An 18,094-nucleotide genomic window follows, 5' to 3' on the forward strand; every position below is an offset into this window, starting at 1 on the left:
TGTTTTGTTCACTATATTCCACTGTATAGTTAAATATATTATTATTATTATTATTATTATTATTATCATTATCATTATTATTTTGCATGGTAAATATTGAATTATCATTTTATTTTAATTACAATAGACTATTTCATAATTAGTTGTATTAGTCCATAAAATTAAGTAAAGTGTAGAAAGTATGTTTTGGAAACGTGTACATATTTTTGTATAAATCTTGTATCTAAATTCTTTAAAAAATCACTAAAGAGCATTCCCAAATACATAAAAATATTCCTTGCTCCTGAAAAAAAATCATGTCTGAAAGGATTAAAGAATGCAAAGAAATTTTTTCTCACTGCAATAAAATTGATTATGATGAGATAAACGTGCTAACCGATCTTGGATCATATGGAATGAACGACACTGCACCGAAGACATAAAAACCAAAAATCCAGTAATATACAGCTATGAGAATATGTTTAAATGTCAATACTTATAAACACTTAATGTAATTGCAACCACAATTATGGACTTCTCAAAAAAGATGGCCAATAAATTGTATTTTATTTATGAAATGTACATTCCAAAGATTGTCTTGCATAAACAGATCGATATATGCTAGTAATTTCTTTGTTACTTTGTTACATGTTGTCAGAGGTAAAGCTTTGTTATTTTGTGTAGTTGGTTGCACAAGTTTGAAGTGCAGGGATGAAGAATGAGTTGTGTGTGTTTTAATGATTTGTATTGTGAAGTGAAATGACTGAAAATACATGTGTAATTCTGCAGGAAGTCCACCAGAATTCATATTAGTATCGAAACATCAACCCGATCATCCTGTACATGATTATAGAAATATAAACCACAGAATGGAAATGCATAATGAGCCATCGATACACAACAAAGAAGAGCAACAAAAAAGATTAGTATTTTCATCATTAACAGAACTGGTTATTTAAATTTGACTGTCCCTGTCACTCGCTGCAGTGTGTCACTATCTCAGTGTGGCAAGTGCTGTGAAAATGTGATGGGCCGCCCAAATTACTCACTTACTCCAAACATTAATGAGCAAACTTTTGGCAACAGGAGCATGGGGATGGTCAGACCCCACATATCAGTTGCTGTAGGGTTACAATCTGTAACAACAACATGGCTCAAATTATGCAAGTCCATATCATTCGAGTTACTTCAAGAGGTGCAGATGCAGAGCCCGTCTTTAAAATTATCAATAACGTGCACAGAAATGACACTATCTAGAACATGCCTACAATAGAGCTCCTGTCAGTACACAGGTAGTATAGCATAAGTGAACATTAAACAGTGCAGCACTTGGCAAAGTGAAGATAGTCTAAATTAGAAATATGAAATTTCGCCTAGTCAAGGGTCGGTACCAATTCTGATGGACGTTATAAGGGACTTTGAAATATTGTTCACAGCGAATTGGAAAAAATATTTTATCTATTAAGGCAACTGTAACTTACATTTATAATTTACATAGCCCACCAATAAACTATATGCAACTTTGACATGCACATTAAAATAAGGAGAAAAATCTCAGATGACATGTCTATTGTCTGCCAACACATTATTACAAAGTAAAATACAACCTTCTAACCTGTAAGTTGATCTCCACAGTTCAAGCCTTTAATGCCCAATTCTCTGAAAGATCTTTGTGACAATGTCAATAACTGAATAATACAGTTGTGTTTGTATTTTTGTCTTTAGTTTCTTGCTATCATCACATTTAGGTGCGTGCAAGAAAGAAATCATACTACTAAATGTTTCAGCAACCGTGCCCCTGTATACATGCATTAGAGAACAAGTGCCACATGTGACTTGAATGCACCCAACAGCTAACACTAACAACACTGGTGGGAGAATATATGGGACAGGTCTTGCATATAGGTCTGTTACAGGAATATGAGCCACAAAGCAAGGTGTTAGGAGGAAGGGTAGAGTAGGGATGGACAAGGAAATTGTGTAGATTCTGTGGGCAGGTAAATACCATTATGGGAGTGGTGGGACAGATAGTGGGTAGAATATTCTGCGTTTCAGGGCATGACAAAAGGTAGTCTCAGCCCTGGCAGAGAATGTGATTCAGTTGTTCCAGTCCTGTGTGAGTCGTGACGGAAGTGCTCCTTTGTGGCCAGTGGGTGGGAGTGTGGGATGTAGTAGGTGACTGGAAAGACAAGGCATGGGAGATGTATTTCTGAACAAGGTTGGGAGGCTAATTTCAGTCTGTAAGGTCCCCAATGAGGGCCAAGGTATATTTGGAGAAGGACTGCTCATCTCTAAAGACGTGACAGCCATAGGAGGCTAGGCTTTATGGGATGGACTTCTTGGTATGGAATGGGTGGCTGCTGTCAAGTGGATGTATTTTGGTGGTTGGTAGGTTTGATATGGGCAGAGGTACTGAAGCTGTCATCTTTGAGGTGGAGATGAACATCAAGGAAGGTTATCCGTTGGTTTTAGGAGGACCAGGTGAAGCGATGGAGGGAGACTGTGTTGTGGTTCTGGAGGAAAGTGGATAAGGTGTCCTCACCATCGGTCCAAATCACCGAAGTATTATCAATGAATCTGAACCAGGAGTATGGCATTCTGGGTGATTAGGAAGAATTCCTCTAGATGGCCCATGAGTAGGCAGGCATAGTATGGTGCCATGCAGGTGCCCATTACTGCATCACAGATTTGTGTGTAGGTGATGCCTTCGAAGTTGAAGTCATTGGGGTGAGGATATGGATGCTCTTAGTGACCATTAGAAGGTTGTAGGTCTGGAATCGGTCATATGTTGGGAAAAGTAATGTTCAATAAGGGCAAGTCCATGGGCATTAAGGAAGTTAGTCTACAAGGGGGTGACGTCAATAGTGATGAACAGAGTTTTGAGTGATAAAGGAACAGGAACTTTGGAGAGTCAGTGGAGGAAATGGTTGGTGCCTTTGATATATGCTTGTAGGTTATCCATAATAGGCTGCAGATGCTGGCCCATGAAAGCAGAAATTCTCTCAGTGGGGGCATTATAACTGGTCACAATGGGGCGTCCTGGGTGGTTATGGACTTTAGGAAGCATGTAGAAGGTAGGAGTCTGGTGAGAGGTAGGGGGTGAGGAGCGACATAAGACTCAGGAGGGACATTGTCGGATGGGCCTTAAGATTTGAGAAGAGACTGAGGTCCTTTTATACTTCTGGAATTGAGTCACTGTGGCATGGTTCAGAGGTGGATGAATCTGACAAAGGCCTTCCATCAGGTAACTCTTGCAGTTCAAAACCACAGTGGTTGAGCCTTTGTCAATTAACTGATTGTTTTTTATTCTCGTGTGTTTATACTCTGATTAAAACTTTGTGATTGACAGATTGCAGTGGTGGGAGTCAGTATTACTAGCTTGTAGTCAACCATACTTTACAATGGTCTGCATATACAGCGTAACCTAGATTTTACTTTCTCCAATTTTACGTTTTTCACAATTCTTCACCATAAAATCCGCCACGCACCGTATGGTGGATTGCAGAGTATGCATGATGATGTAGATGTAGCCCCTGTGAAAAACCCATAACATTAATGCTAAAAATTGCCTGTTTTTACATTTTTTCAGCAAAGTTTACTCGATTCCACATTCTTACTCCACATCTGGCTTGACCTCATCCCTGTTTTCCTTTCTTTTGACATTTGATGTGACTGAATGAGCTATAATGGCACAAAAGATAAACAATTCGCACCATGGCTGATGGCAGTGTTAAGGGAATATTTCATGCCGTTTCGGAGAGGGGAGACATGGGAGCGAAAAGTTTGACATAATCCACAATCTGCGTTGCCAACACAACTTGCAAAGTTTAGCTTCACTGAACAATGATAATGGGTTGAGTACATTTCACACTACTTTTTGCAGAAATTGACGTAATCGTGACATCGTGGGGCTGTGAAGGTGACCAGGAATGAGGCTATTGATTTGTCGATCACTACAGTGTCAATTTGATGTTAATGGAAATATGTTTGTGGTTGTGCAATGTGCAAAATATTTGTGACAAGGAAGAATATGAATGTTACTGCTCATTGTTTCACTTGCAGCACTGTAGCTGTCCTCAGATTCCTGCCTAACCACACACTCAGAAATCACCATATATTCAGAAATAAACAGGCAAATATTTATTTCATCCTTTGTTCTCTAACTAGACAAAATTGTTTAATAATATCGAATATTGTGGAACGTATGTATTGTGGTCATAATGAATGCAATACCAAAAAATGTTGGGATGCAGCAAGTTGTGAACCTATGACCTCAAAATCCGCTAACCATGAGGTTATCCATTACCCTACAGCTTATTCATCTAAATTTTGTATTGTGCATTAGTTGTCATAAAATCTCTTGAAGCCTTATGTTATTGATGTTTTATTAATTGACATTTAATGATAAGTGTGACATATTTGTGATATAGTATTTGTAATGCACCGTTGCTTTGGAACATATGAGTGCAGTATGCACTCATATGTCACACACTACGATGGAAATGAATAATCAAAGTGCCAAAAGTAGCGTAAAGCGGCATCCACACTGCCACAGGAGATATGTTTCTGTTGGAAACAGTATTTCCTTCAGTGTTTTGAATCTTTTTCCAACTATTTCTTGTCTCTGTTTCTGTCCACACTGGCAGCAAACATTTCTCAGTGTATTCACATTGTCTGCAACACTATTTGTTGTGTCGTTTCATATTATCTGCCACGTCATGCTAGAGATGAAGAAATTGTAATACATGTTGCTGCATTATTAATACTCTAAGGTTCATACAAACAAAATGAAAGACATCATCATCGTTCATTCTTTGTTTTATTTATTTCTTGTGACTTGTGATCAGGAAGCCATAAGCTTCTCTCAGTGTGTCATAGTTTTAAAGAATAAGGTTGCATTTACGAAAGAACTTCTTAACTGGTTTTAAAACTGTGATATTATTTTGATGGAGGGTTGTACAATAGTTGGCAATGGGTGACAAAATTGGATTAGTTGTTGTACAAAACAATTTGTTGCTCTACATGTAGTCATCTCCGGTGAGTGAAAATATTCTATAGAACAACTGGTGGGAAAAACTTGCTGCATATGGAGTATGGAAGACAGTTCTAGTTTCTGTAAGTTCACTTGGATATCATCTAACGATTTTAAATTCCTGGGAAATATGGTGTCACTGTTTCTCTAAAAACAAGACAGAAATTTCAAGAAAGCAATTACAACCAAACACGCTGCTAACCTTAGGGTTTTTTATGAGAGATTCATTCCAGAGCCTTGAGTATTTATTTCACATTTCAAAGCAAGCTATGACAAATGACCTAATTTTCTTTTCTACACAGTCTTTCCGCATATTCTACCAAATGTAGCAACAGTTTTCTGCAGGGTGTCTTGGTTTATTGCTCTCCTTGTACTGCTAGCATCGTATATTCCACATGCAGCCATCAGCCTGGTACAACGATAACAGCTCGACAGTTTACTGCCTCATCCACTGAATTTTTTTAATAGAAAAAAGTATAGCTCTAGAGAGCAAAACACTTAACAACTCTGTACGACAGATGACACAATGTGATATACAAACATACACTTGTGCCGTGCAGTGGTGACAACTGGTAGCTGGCCTGAAACATTATTTCCTATGATCTGTACAGACACTGCTATGGACAGATGTTTCTGTGTTTTGAAAGATGTTTCGAAATGGTGTCCACATCAAATAGCCAGGAACATGTTTTGAAAACATGTTTCAAGCTTAGTGTGTACATGGCTTGAAGTCTAGTCAACCCAAGTAATCTACCATTGGCTACGGAAGGAAAATGCACACACGCTCCCATGTTAAGTTTCTGACGCCTTTCACTGTACTTCAGGTATCAGTTTAATTCACTATGTTCATCAATTTTTGCTTTTTTTCTAGGTGAACAAAAGGAAAGATGTCTCAAAGAAGTGTGTTTTAATGTATAATTGGTGGTTGTAGCGTTTTGGAAAATAGCTCAATTACCTCGTAGACAGATATCAATTTCAATTTTTTGACGAGTTTTTACTTAATTTTTGTATAAACATGATACTGTACATCGTATTTCCTTCACTTATGGTGATTTTATGCAATGTATTTTTGAGGATTATGATTTATAATCATGTATGTCAATTACACAAGTTTTTGCTCTATTTTGGGAGTTTCAACATTTTTCTCGATTCTGCATTTTCCTCAATTTTGTGGTTTTTAAGTCTGAATCCCCATGAATACATAAAATAGGGGTTTTACTGTACCTAAAAAACCTACAAAACAGGCAACATAGTGAGTATGTGATACTTAAGAAACAACTATGATTGGCTCACACCTGGCTCCTACCATTAGACTTGCTGAAACGTCAATTTTAATCAGAGTATATCAATAGTTCTTAGAAGTTCACCTCTCAAAGTTGAGTATTGACCAGCCACTCTGTCTTTTTGTAACAATATTCAATACGAAATGAAATATAAGAAACAAGGTGACTGATAACAGAAGCTGTGATTAAAAATTATTGCTTTGGAGAGTTATGCTTATAATTAGCATAAAAATTTATGTGATTCCCTCCACAGTTAAAACATTGAGCTAAGAATCGAAAAAGATGGGTTACCTGAAAATAAATTGTTCACACTCAGATGCACACATTCATCATCTTTTTAGTCCAGCTAATGATGACACATATTGTCCAACTTCATACATTTTATTATATAGCCAGGCTTTCTTTGGCACAACCAGCTACCACACCCGAGAATGATTTTTAATTGAATTGCAATCAGTTGTGCCAGTTTACATATTCACTGGCAACTCTACCACTTTCTTCTTAGTAACACAAAAATTCATCTTATTTGTTTTTTCTCTCAAAATTCAATGTTCAAAGTTTGAGTTCAAATCATATTTTATTATTGCACATTTAAATGTTGCAATTTGTATTCTTAGTCATTATGACAGTTCATGAACTCTGAAATCAGAGCAACTATTGAACACTTGAGAAATAGGTATAACATCTTAATGTTGTTAAGTCACTCACCAAACAGGAATTTCCAGAAGTTGTCTGAGAAAGTTGAATCATATGGCTGTGTGACATTTCATGGCGAATTGCGTGTGATTTTCTCCCAAAACCTTTATTGCAGACATGACAAGGGAATATTTTTGATCCACCCGAACTTAGCCCAAAACGTTTTTTACGAGCAAGGAAGAGTCTCCGTGGACGACGTGTTAGCCGCTGCGACTGACCGTGATGGTTGCCAGCTTCAGTTCCTGAACCTTCTCGTTCAGTTTTTACTACATTTTTGCTCAATCCTGAGTCAACCTGAGTGGAACTTCCAGCAACTTGAGAATTATGTGAATATTCATTATCACTTCCATCAGAAACTTCTATCTCTTCCTGTTTTATTTCCACAGGCACATGCTGGAAGACAAAAAAGCTAAATTATATTAACATTTTTTTTACATGGCTCCCAAGAAATGCACAGTATGGTCTCATCCCATGTAAAATATAATTTTACAGTATGCAGTTCCTTCATACACACACTGGAAGCATAAATTTCAACTGTAATGATTTACAGAAAATAATGTATTACTAGTGGTAAAAATGTTGAGACAAAATCAGTTTCTAAGGAAAAAAATGTTTGTGGCCACAAGTTAGTAAATAAATGTGAACAGCATGTTGTGAGCCCAATTATGAAGTCAAGGTGAAGCTCTGATCAAAGACTATGAGCTAACTGTTCATTTACGATACAAAATGAGAAGATTAAAGAGATACACAACAGCTATTAGCAGTTTGATATGACTTGTGAATATATCAGAATTTTGCTAGCCTATGACAACCCTGCATTAATCAGACATTGTATTATTTACACTGTAACTGTACGCAATGGATTCCTAACGAGTTTGCTACTCAAGCTGGTGTCGGCACCAAAACAAAAGTGGTGAAGAGGCTGCCTACATATATTCCATTAGCCTAGGTGAAAGTGTCAGCTTAATCATGGACCAGCTATTTCTTCAATTTTGAAAAATCAGCAACAATGACAATAAGGCAAACTGTATCAGCAGTATATAGAGTAGGTTACACAACAGGAAAGTAAACAAAAGTGGGCATTAATGTAGTTGTTACAGCACTAATAGCAGTCTTCAGCTATACACATTATCTCGTCTTTCTACAACACCAACTATTTCCAGCTTTTGAGAAAAACATGGAGAGTAGTACACCAGCATCAGCTAAACCCCCATTTCCAGGCCATGTAACATTACCAATTTTGTAGTGCCACCCACAGACTGAACAAGTAAGGAATTAAGTCGCCCTGCATTGAGTCAAAAGGAACTGGGGAAGGTAACAACCACAGGGGCAGGCCTGTATATGAAATGCAGATTGCTGATGTGGGATGTAGCAGTTTATGGTAAAATGAAGAGGGCAGCCGACAAGCAAGATAGCCCCAGTGCACTCATCACTGTCCAAATAAGAAAGGCAATTATATAAAGTTTTATTCATTAATTACAAATACAATGGATCAAAATCTAAATGAAACTCTGTCCAGTCATATTCACCAACTCTAAAGTTACATGTTGTTGGGGGTTCCAATTCCTATTCTGCACCATTCGAGAGTGCAATGGTAGAGAAGTAGTATGAAAATGGTCCGATGAACCCTCTGCCAGGCACTTAAGTGTGAATTGCAGAGTAACCATGTAGATGTAGAAATCAGACTTAGGTTGAAACTAATTAACATTTTGCCTCTGTTTGGCCATTGCTTTATTCTTTATAGGAACCATCCAGTTGGGCTCTACTCTTTGCCGTTGCTAAAACTTAAGGGCTATAAAATTTCATTTAGGTCGCGATCAGTCATATTTGTGATTAATAAATGGAACTTTTATAACATCACTTAGTTTATATGAAGGACAGTAAGTACAATAATAATATGTCACCCATGCTAAAAGACACAGATGTATGCCATCTACAACAACCAAAATGTTCTTAAAAATGTTATGTGAGAAAGTTTTAAACATTGTTGGAAATTATTACTGCAGCTGAAGACTGTTCCATTCATGTCTTAACTTAGTAATACTGTAAATTTGAAAGTATTCACCACATGGGATCATTACATATTGTTCCTGTTTCAAAGTGAACAGATTTTGCACCAAGCAAACCAGTACAGACACCAACAGGGTGAAACAGCATTGTCTAATCTGAAATTGGCATGGACATCCTAGGGTCCTAGGTCAAGATACCTTTATCACCTTATAATCCAGTCAATGAAGGAAAAACACTCATATAGTTGCAGATTCTTGTGCAGTGGTAGGAGGGAGGGCCTCACAGACAACATACAAAAAATTCTGGCTGCTTGGGTTTGAGCTTGAGAGTGGGTGGGTGTTTAAAGGTACTTTTATACGTTTTTCTTGAATAACTCTAAAACACTGGCTTAAAGCAAAAACGTTTCCCAGTGAAAAATTAAAGTACATTTGATTTTCTCCAAAAACGATCCTGTTCGTTTTTTCTCTAGGAGTGAAGGGGATATGTTGCAGGGGATAGAAAAAAAAACACTGATTATTAAAAATAGTGTTTTAATGGTATAAAATTAATATCTATTGTTAAATGAAGTAGGTTATGAAGAAATGTTAAATGTGTGTACCATACCTAAATGCAGCAGAGCTGTATTAATAGATAAATTGTGTTCTGAGGTAAATAACAACAAGGTGGAAGGGCAGGGGAGGAGCTGTGGGGGGGGGGGGGGGGGGGGGTACTTATCACCTTCATCAGACTACAAACAGAAGAGGGAGCAGGTGACTCCCCACTCTCTCTATGCCACTATGTCACAAGAAGTCACTACAAGGTGTTGCACTAAGTTATATAGACCGTCCACAGCAAACCTTGTGAATCACTGCCAAGACAGTGCATAGACATACAAGGGCAGGGCTGTGTTTCACAAAGTGTGTTAACAGTAGGTGGAATACAGATATGATTTACTAATAATGCTAAAGCAAGAGACACATACCAACAACAGACTCTCTGTAAATTTCTGCACACTGTTTCAGAGTAAACTGGTTCTTAGTCACTCTGTATGCAACTGAAGTGTTCATCTGTGGATGGCATCTTTCCTCACCATGAGTGCTGCTTGCTCTTCAATTTACAAACATACTATGATGATGATGATGATGATGATGATGAGTCCCATACTTCTTTACAGAGCGTAGGGGAGCGACGCGGGAGACCAGCGCCACCTTACTAGGCAAGGTCCTAGTGGAGGTGGTTTGCCATTGCCTTCCTCCGACCGTAATGGGGATGAATGATGATGATGATCATGATGATGATAACAACAACACCCAGTCATCTCAAGGCAGGAAAAATCCCTGACCCCGCCGGGAATCGAACCCGGGACCCCGTGCTCGGGACGCAAGAACGCTACCGCGAGACCACGAGCTGCGGACAAACATACTATACCTCACAGCATTTCTTGTGCAGTTCTCTTACGCGAGTAAACAAAATAATTTCACTGAGCTTTTGTTTGTATACTGGAGTTACTTTCAGTTTATTAAGTGAGTACACATTTGCAGTTGTTTAAGTGAGCTAGTTTTTTTTTTAAATCTGACACTGTAAAGTGTCTACCACACTATTGAGCCTGACCCCAAGTGCAACACACTGTCAATAGGTATTCAACAATGAGACTTTCATTGTCTCCACTACCAATGGCTGGAAGACTTTCACAGCATGGGAGTATCAAATGCATCACCCCAGCTTCAGCTTTCGTAACATCTGAAGAGACCAAGAGGTTTTAACTGGTTACCCCTTTCACAATAGCAGATCACCAAGGTGTTATGGAACTTCCGATATTTCAACGCAAGTCAAACAATGCATTAACGCAGAATAGTATTCCAGACTTTAACTCAATCAGCTCCATTCCATCAAACATATTAATACCCTCCTTGCAAGATATAATGAGAATGTGTGGTAAGTGGCTCCACTCAGTGCAGCCCACTCTACAAATTTCAGCAATTCCTAGACCAGTGTGCAGAGATTTATGTATAATCTGCTTATATGCATTTCTTGCATTAGTATTATGAGCAACTCATGTCTTTCCTCCATGTAATGTCAATTAACTTTGAAAAATAACCCCAGCCCCCTATCACCTGGGTGTGTTTGTACATTGTGTCGCCAGCGATTCATAAGCAATACTGCAGAAGGCAAATTACTGAATGTGAAGAAGCAATTATAGCAAAACCATCTTTTATACTTTTCAAGGGAGTATAAAATAATGGTGAAACTTGTGAGAATGTGTAAACTGTGGGAAATCACTTTTTAATAACATACCATACAAAACATCAATTGGTCATTTTATTGCAGCCTACTGATCTTTAACTGAGAACTTTGGCCTCACATAAGTTTTACTTATTATAATTACAGTTGGTTTCAAATATTTTTGGTGAACTGTTTTCTATCAGGTTTTATAATTCATAAATATATTCAAAAGTTTTGATGTCTACATGAACAAATTTGCAGAAATCTGAAGAAGGCCAAAAGTTGCATGTGTGTCACATACACAAACTTATGATGCCACTTCAAATCTTAAAGTTTGCTACACTGTATGCTAAAAATGATTGTTTTAGCAAAAATATGCAAGAGATGTGATAGCAGTGATGTTGACTGATTACATAAGTTGATGGCCTCCAGTGACAGAACACGCAGGCAGATAGGTGTCAGCATAATGAAATATACTTCTGTGGGACTTAAGTATACAGCGGAGTTGTTGAGTCACAGATAGGCACAACTAAAACACTGTCGACCTATTCTTTTTATTATTCCATCCTGGATTTTCTATTGTTTGATTCTATAGGACTTGATATAGAGCAAAATGTGCAGTTAAATTTTAGCCCTGCTGTCAGGTTCCAATCAAATCAAAACCTTGGAAATCAGGACACATTCTGATTGAAGTGTCATGTACGTGACAATCGTGATTGTATTTAAATACTGTTGCTTCTTGTTTCACTCACTCATAGCCACTTAGACTGCACTATTACACCCTAACCTAATCACCACCTCGCAAATTGCTACATATTATACACCATACAGCACTTGATAATATATCCTGAAAATATATTTTATATTTTTTTTAAATACAAGATAATATACCAGCAATTCCCATAAAATTCAGACACTTTTCACTAGAGGCACCACACCTGTGATGATTTGAAACTACATGTATATTATATGGAGAAGGAGCTACCAATGCTCTTCTTTGTTGTTGCCAGCTTTCCATTCATTCAGATGAATACTGAAATTTAGTCCAACACAACACTTAGTTCAATAACATAACTATGAACAATGCTACACACAATACAGTTATTATTGTTATGTTTACAGTGTTATGGAGACCAAGCACTAGCAGCATAAATTATTTGAACTCTAAGGACTTTCATCACTCCAGTGCAAGGCATTCTAGATCCCTAGGAAGTTAACTGTGTCACATTTGTAAACACTTCTTGAAAGCTAATGCCTTCCCAGCACGACTTTATGTCAATTGCACTGTTTTATTGTTTGTTACTACCACCGACATTGTTTCACTAAGTGTAAATGGCAGGAAACTAATAATATGATAACATAATTAACACTGAACATAGAAAATTTGAAGGAATCTGTGGTCAAACACCAGCAAACATTAATACTGGAAATTTAAAAGTGTGCTTACATTGTATAAGCAAAGAAATCTTGTTTTAAACCTCTCCATCACTATGCATGTGACTTACCTACATAAACTAAACTTAGCACTGAGCAATCTGAGGACTAATAATGTAGCTGGATACCATGGAGCGTATTCAAAGTTCAATAAAACTGTAGGCCCCCATATGAAACAATGACTTCTAGAATTCTTCAATTAAATATTACAAAATGGTAAACTACCTAACATGATGAAGCAGACTATAGTAATCACAGAAGAAGAAGGAACTGAGGTGGCTAACTATCTGCTTATCTCTCTATTCAACAACAGTATGAATTGTATAGACTGCTAATCACCCCCCCCCCCCCCCCTACCGACCCACCCACCCACCCACCATCTGGCAGAAGTTTCATATCAGCACACACTCCGCTACAGAGTGAAAATCTCATTCTGGAAACATCCCCTAGGCTGTGGCTAAGCCATGTCTCCGCAATATCCTTTCTTTCAGGAGTGCTAGTTCTGCAAGGTTCGCAGGAGAGCTTCTGTAAAGTTTGGAAGGTAGGAGATGAGGTACTGGCAGAAGTAAAGCTTTGAGGATGGGGTGTGAGTCGTGCTTGGATAGCTCAGTTGGTAGAGCACTTGCCCGCGAAAGGCAAAGGTCCCGAGTTCAAGTCTCGGTCCAGCACACAGTTTTAATCTGTCAGGCAGTTTCATAAATGAGCTAGGCTGCAGTATCTCACCTGCGTATTCAGTTGCTTAATATTGTGCCCCTGTATGGGATTACATGCACATGCAAATATACATCTGAATGAGGCCATGAGAACAATTACTAGAATTGCCAAATCATCTCCCATTTCGTGCTTGCCTATTCTATTCCATACTGCCCCTTCCATATTACAGGAGAAATGGTGCATAGATACAAATTCTTAATGAGACAGTCCCCCATAAGATCTCAGTTCTAAATAGCCCTTTCCAGAATCCACCAGCTAGATGACTGAAGTCACACAAGCCACCTTGAGCCAATTTTCAAGTCAAAAATGTTTTCAATGATACCGTAAAGTGGAAAACTGCTGGAATAAATATCCACCTCAGACCATCCCTCTAATTCAAAATGTGAAGAAGGCTGCAGTGTTTGATCTTCCCACTTACTAATTCAACTCCATCTGAATACGATAAAGCAGATGTGGGCACAGCCGATACAAATTGCTGTTAACTTGTTATTGAGTTAAACAAAAATACACAAAAAAAATATTTGGTATGTAATGTGCATGTTGTGTATAGCTGTATGATGGTGGTGATAATACTAACAACAACAACAACAACAACAACTTAATTTTCAGCATCCTTCAACAACATAACATCTCAAACTCACCAATTCTCTTCTTTCCAAGTTGTGCTACAGTCAACAATTCATTTCCATACACACTCAAAAATTTCTTTCTCAATTTAATATCCATTTGATACTATTAACTCTTCTGTAAACAACGGCTGTCAATTTGTCATTCTGATCCAGATATAGATGGGCTGACAGCAGTCATAAAATGTTTAACACAAAAGATAACACAGTTTATTTCACAAATTACATATGCTAAGAGGGGGGGGAGACTTCAGAACTAATCTCAAGAGTAGAAAAAGCCAATAAGCTATAAAATTAACTATAACTCAAATTAATTTGCATTTATGTGATCCAGATCCATTATTAGCTCCCTGATGATAATATTGGTGGGAGATGTGGTGTACCTAGTGTGGTGTAGTGGTTAGAGTCAATGGCTGGAGTGTTGCTGGTTACCAATTCAAACCAGCCCACAAACAATTATTTGTTATTTAGTATGATCAGTTCCAGAAGCTTCTAGAAATACCTTACATTTGTATATTATGGAATATTCTATGTATGTATAAATACAAGCAATCTGGAATATTCCAAAATTGTATAAACAGCTGCACTCTTTGTTTACGAGTTCTGTTCTGTTCTGGCTGTAAACTGGTGTTCATAATTAATGTGCTTTCAGAGATAAAGTGTTTTATTTCACTGACAGGCCTTCAGATTTGGTCTTGAATGTGATTCCCACAGTTACCAGTTAAAAATGCACTTTTTCTCAGGTGAAAACAAGCTTTTTGCTTGGTCAAAATAGACTACACCCCTGGTGAAAGCACATTTTTTTTTCCCACGTCAAATGACAATGTACTTTCCCTTGGAGTAGTGAAACTTATCAATCCTTTGAATGGTGAACATTTTATCCAATGGTATAGAACTTTCCAACATTATGGAAACAAAACCCAGCAAAGAATAATGTGTTTTGGAAAGATGTTTAATGTGCGGCAACATTTACAATGCAAATTTTTGTATTACGAAAGTATAAACACGAATTCCACCAAATACAGCACTGTAGTTCTGAGGCATTCAAATCGAGATTGCAACGCATTTTTGTCAACCAACCATAGCTGATACTACAAGTACCATGAGCACACAAATATGAAAAGTTAATGGTTTAAATTAATATATATACAGTATACCTAAAAGAAAAGCTAAGCTCTCACATGTAGTATTGGTCACCAAAAATTGTTTGCTGTGTTTTCTGAGGGTGTAGTTAGGTAGGATCCTCAGCATAAAACTTGAAACTGCAGCAAGTGAAAATTGCTGACAAGCAAAATTATAAATTTCACTGCTGTGTAACATGTTCTGTCGAGCACTTTGGCTTTTCGATAGAAAAACCAATTAATTACATGTGCAATCGCTCAAGAACTCATTAAACATATTTTATGGATAATTATGCTCTATGCCATCATTATTGCATAATCTGTAATCTATGAAAGAACTAAAATAAATATGAAAAACTAACATTGAATCCTGGTCTTTTTTAACATGTATTATGCTGCAAAATATATCAAACACAAATGTGCCAGTAAAATTTTTAATAATTGCATAAATGGCTGTTCTTCTGAGCTCGAAATTTTTCTAAGTGGCTGGCCCTCAGTGTTAAGTTTTGGATGACGGTCTAACACTCTGCAATTTAAGAAAGTCACTGCACATTCTCATGTGTAACGTAATTCATCTCACATAAAAGGAAATTTACTTGAAATTAACGCCTCACAAATCACAATTCACAATATTTTTGAGTGACTTTTTAGAAATGTAAACAGTTGTGACATCACTTTCATCAAAATGAGGCCCACGAGAAACACACATCAAAAGCAGTTTGTTGTTACACAGCATTGTATATCTCTGACATTTTTCTGTCAGCTGACGCTTCTGTATGCAGTGCGTTTTTTTGTTGTAAATGGCACATTTTCTTTGCACAGTTTTATTTTAGTATTATTCTCCCATTTGTTATGTTGTTGAAGTATTATTTTGCAGTAGAGAGCTAAAGTAAAATTCTTTGTTACAATATGAACTCTTATCAGTCAAAATTAACTCAACCACTGCTTCCCTTTCACACTCCTCGACTCTCGTAACAGGTACAATGACATGATGTGTTTGGCAAACGTGTACTTTCACTTTGATGGTACAGTTCAGCGATGCCTGGAGAAAAACAAAAATAAGCCCTATAGCTCAGACAAATTCAAAGTCGAACTGAAGAAAACATTTGATAAAAATCAACAGCAAGTCCACTAAGGGAATAACAATTGCAGAACAGACCTTATGTCATAACAAAATTACACAGCCTTACATACAGAATATTTTGGCCCAATGCCACTAATTGAATCCAAGTGACTGTAGCTGACAATCTCACATTTGATGAGAGGAATTGCGGAAGAAATGTACAAAGTCTTTTGGGTTAAGTCTGTCACAACAGGAGATTTCAAGTGGTGCCAGCATATCAAGGAAATGCAACACAGAAAGATTTGGACAAAAGAACTATGACCAATTCCCAAACATGGTCCCTATGGCAGTTGTGGAAGATCAATGTGACCTAGCCTCTTTCATAAACCATGTCATAAGAAAGGACATACAACAGTTTTTTGGCAGCCAGGACTATCAAATCTAGTGCACAAGAAATATTGGCCATGAACATCAACACTACATCTCAGGAGGTAATACAGAATGTTCAAAAAGAGTTCTATCAGAATCTGGCACCAATCTCCACCACCAGTCCAACACACAGTGAGAAATGGATTTTCAACTCTGACCTACACCACCATTGCCAAACAATGATCCAGCATCCGACCAATGAAGGTACAAACAACTCCTTTGCAAGTATAGCACCCCGCAGAAGAATGGATATTTGGAAAATGAGGACAACAAGAAAGAAGATGACAGTTAGACAACTAATACTCTGCAAGAAATCAACCATAACAATAGTCCTATTTGCATCAGTAAACTGCAGACAACTATAATTGATCTACGCGGAAACGCTTGTCGCCATTCTTGGACAACGTCACTCCCCAACATGCTGTAGCCACTCCCATCATCAAAGAGGTGCCAGCCACTTTTCTAGCCCCCTAATTTAGGAAAACTATGTGAGGTGACCATTTACAGAGGTAGTGGTGGTGACACCACATGTGAAAATTCTCCAAGGACAACAGCGAGGTGGCTGAAAGTATTGACACCATCATCAATGGTCAACCTGTCTGAGCACTTGTTGACTTAAAGGCCTTCTTTTCTTGTAATGTCGAATGCTTATCATCACCAGTTAAGGAGGACTCTATTCCTTGATAAGACAATGATTGTGCTGATGGTTGTACAAGGAAAATGTGTCCAGCCGATAGGGACATGTATTGCTAGAATACCAATCAATGACAGAACACAGCCCTTTGAATTTGTTATTTTAAAAGAATGTAGTCAATGATGATATTCTCAGATGAGACTTGTTGCAGACATTATAAGCAGTCAAACTGTGGAAGTTCAGAGTTCAAGATTAATGAAGCTATCCCAACAATCACACTTAACAAAAATCGTTCTGGGTGGCTGTTTGCTGTTGAAGACATTGTCACCCCATCATCATGTCAACTTCCAGTCATCAGTCAAGATGCTCAGTTAAACAGTGAAGTTTTTGTTGACTGCAAAAAGCTATTCAGGCTCCAAAAGAAATCTGCATGCCAGCAATGATTGTAAGCAGTGTAGGTGACCAAGAACTTTGGATTGTTAACGGCAGCCACAACTCGTTCATAAAAGTGTATGCTTAAGGACAGCTCAACCAGTCCAGGAAAGGTAGCTTAGTGTAACTGATGAAGAATCATGCTCTGCTACCACTTCAGAAAATACAGGAGAAGGGGTAGAGTGAAGATACTATAGAACTGCCAATGGGATCTGGTCTGATCGAGGAACAAATTCAATGAGTGGTAGCTATTCTGTGTCAGCTTTTGGATGATTTTAAATCTAAAAGACCAATTGGCCCATGGTAAGACATCATATCAGCACTGAAGATCATCCACCAATAAGCCAGCATTCATATCATTGAGCCTTCAGAGTGTCCTTGGTCTTCTCTTGTGATCCTTGTGAAGAACGGCACATGGCGTTTCTGCATCAATTACAAA

The 18,094-nt window shown here is 37.7% G+C and overlaps 1 protein-coding gene and 1 non-coding gene across 4 annotated transcripts in view; one reads left to right on the top strand and one right to left on the bottom strand.

The window, feature by feature from the left end:
* The window catches only part of LOC124736701 (zinc finger protein 91-like), a 168,667-nt gene that overhangs the window by 103,952 nt on the left and 46,621 nt on the right, over positions 1–18,094 (bottom strand). For all 3 annotated transcript variants that reach the window (XR_007009446.1, XM_047248577.1, XM_047248576.1), the window contains one exon: positions 7,003–7,383. Coding sequence is in view for 2 of the 3 variants with exons in the window: in XM_047248577.1 (XP_047104533.1) it covers positions 7,003–7,383 (381 nt within the window). In the remaining variant the exon portion in view is untranslated. The remainder of the gene's footprint in view (positions 1–7,002; positions 7,384–18,094) is intronic.
* Positions 13,231–13,305, top strand: Trnas-cga. Its single transcript has one exon. It is a non-coding gene; the product is annotated as a tRNA-Ser (tRNA).

The sequence above is a fragment of the Schistocerca piceifrons genome, chromosome 1 (genome assembly GCF_021461385.2).
Source record: "Schistocerca piceifrons isolate TAMUIC-IGC-003096 chromosome 1, iqSchPice1.1, whole genome shotgun sequence".
NCBI lineage: Eukaryota > Metazoa > Arthropoda > Insecta > Orthoptera > Acrididae > Schistocerca > Schistocerca piceifrons.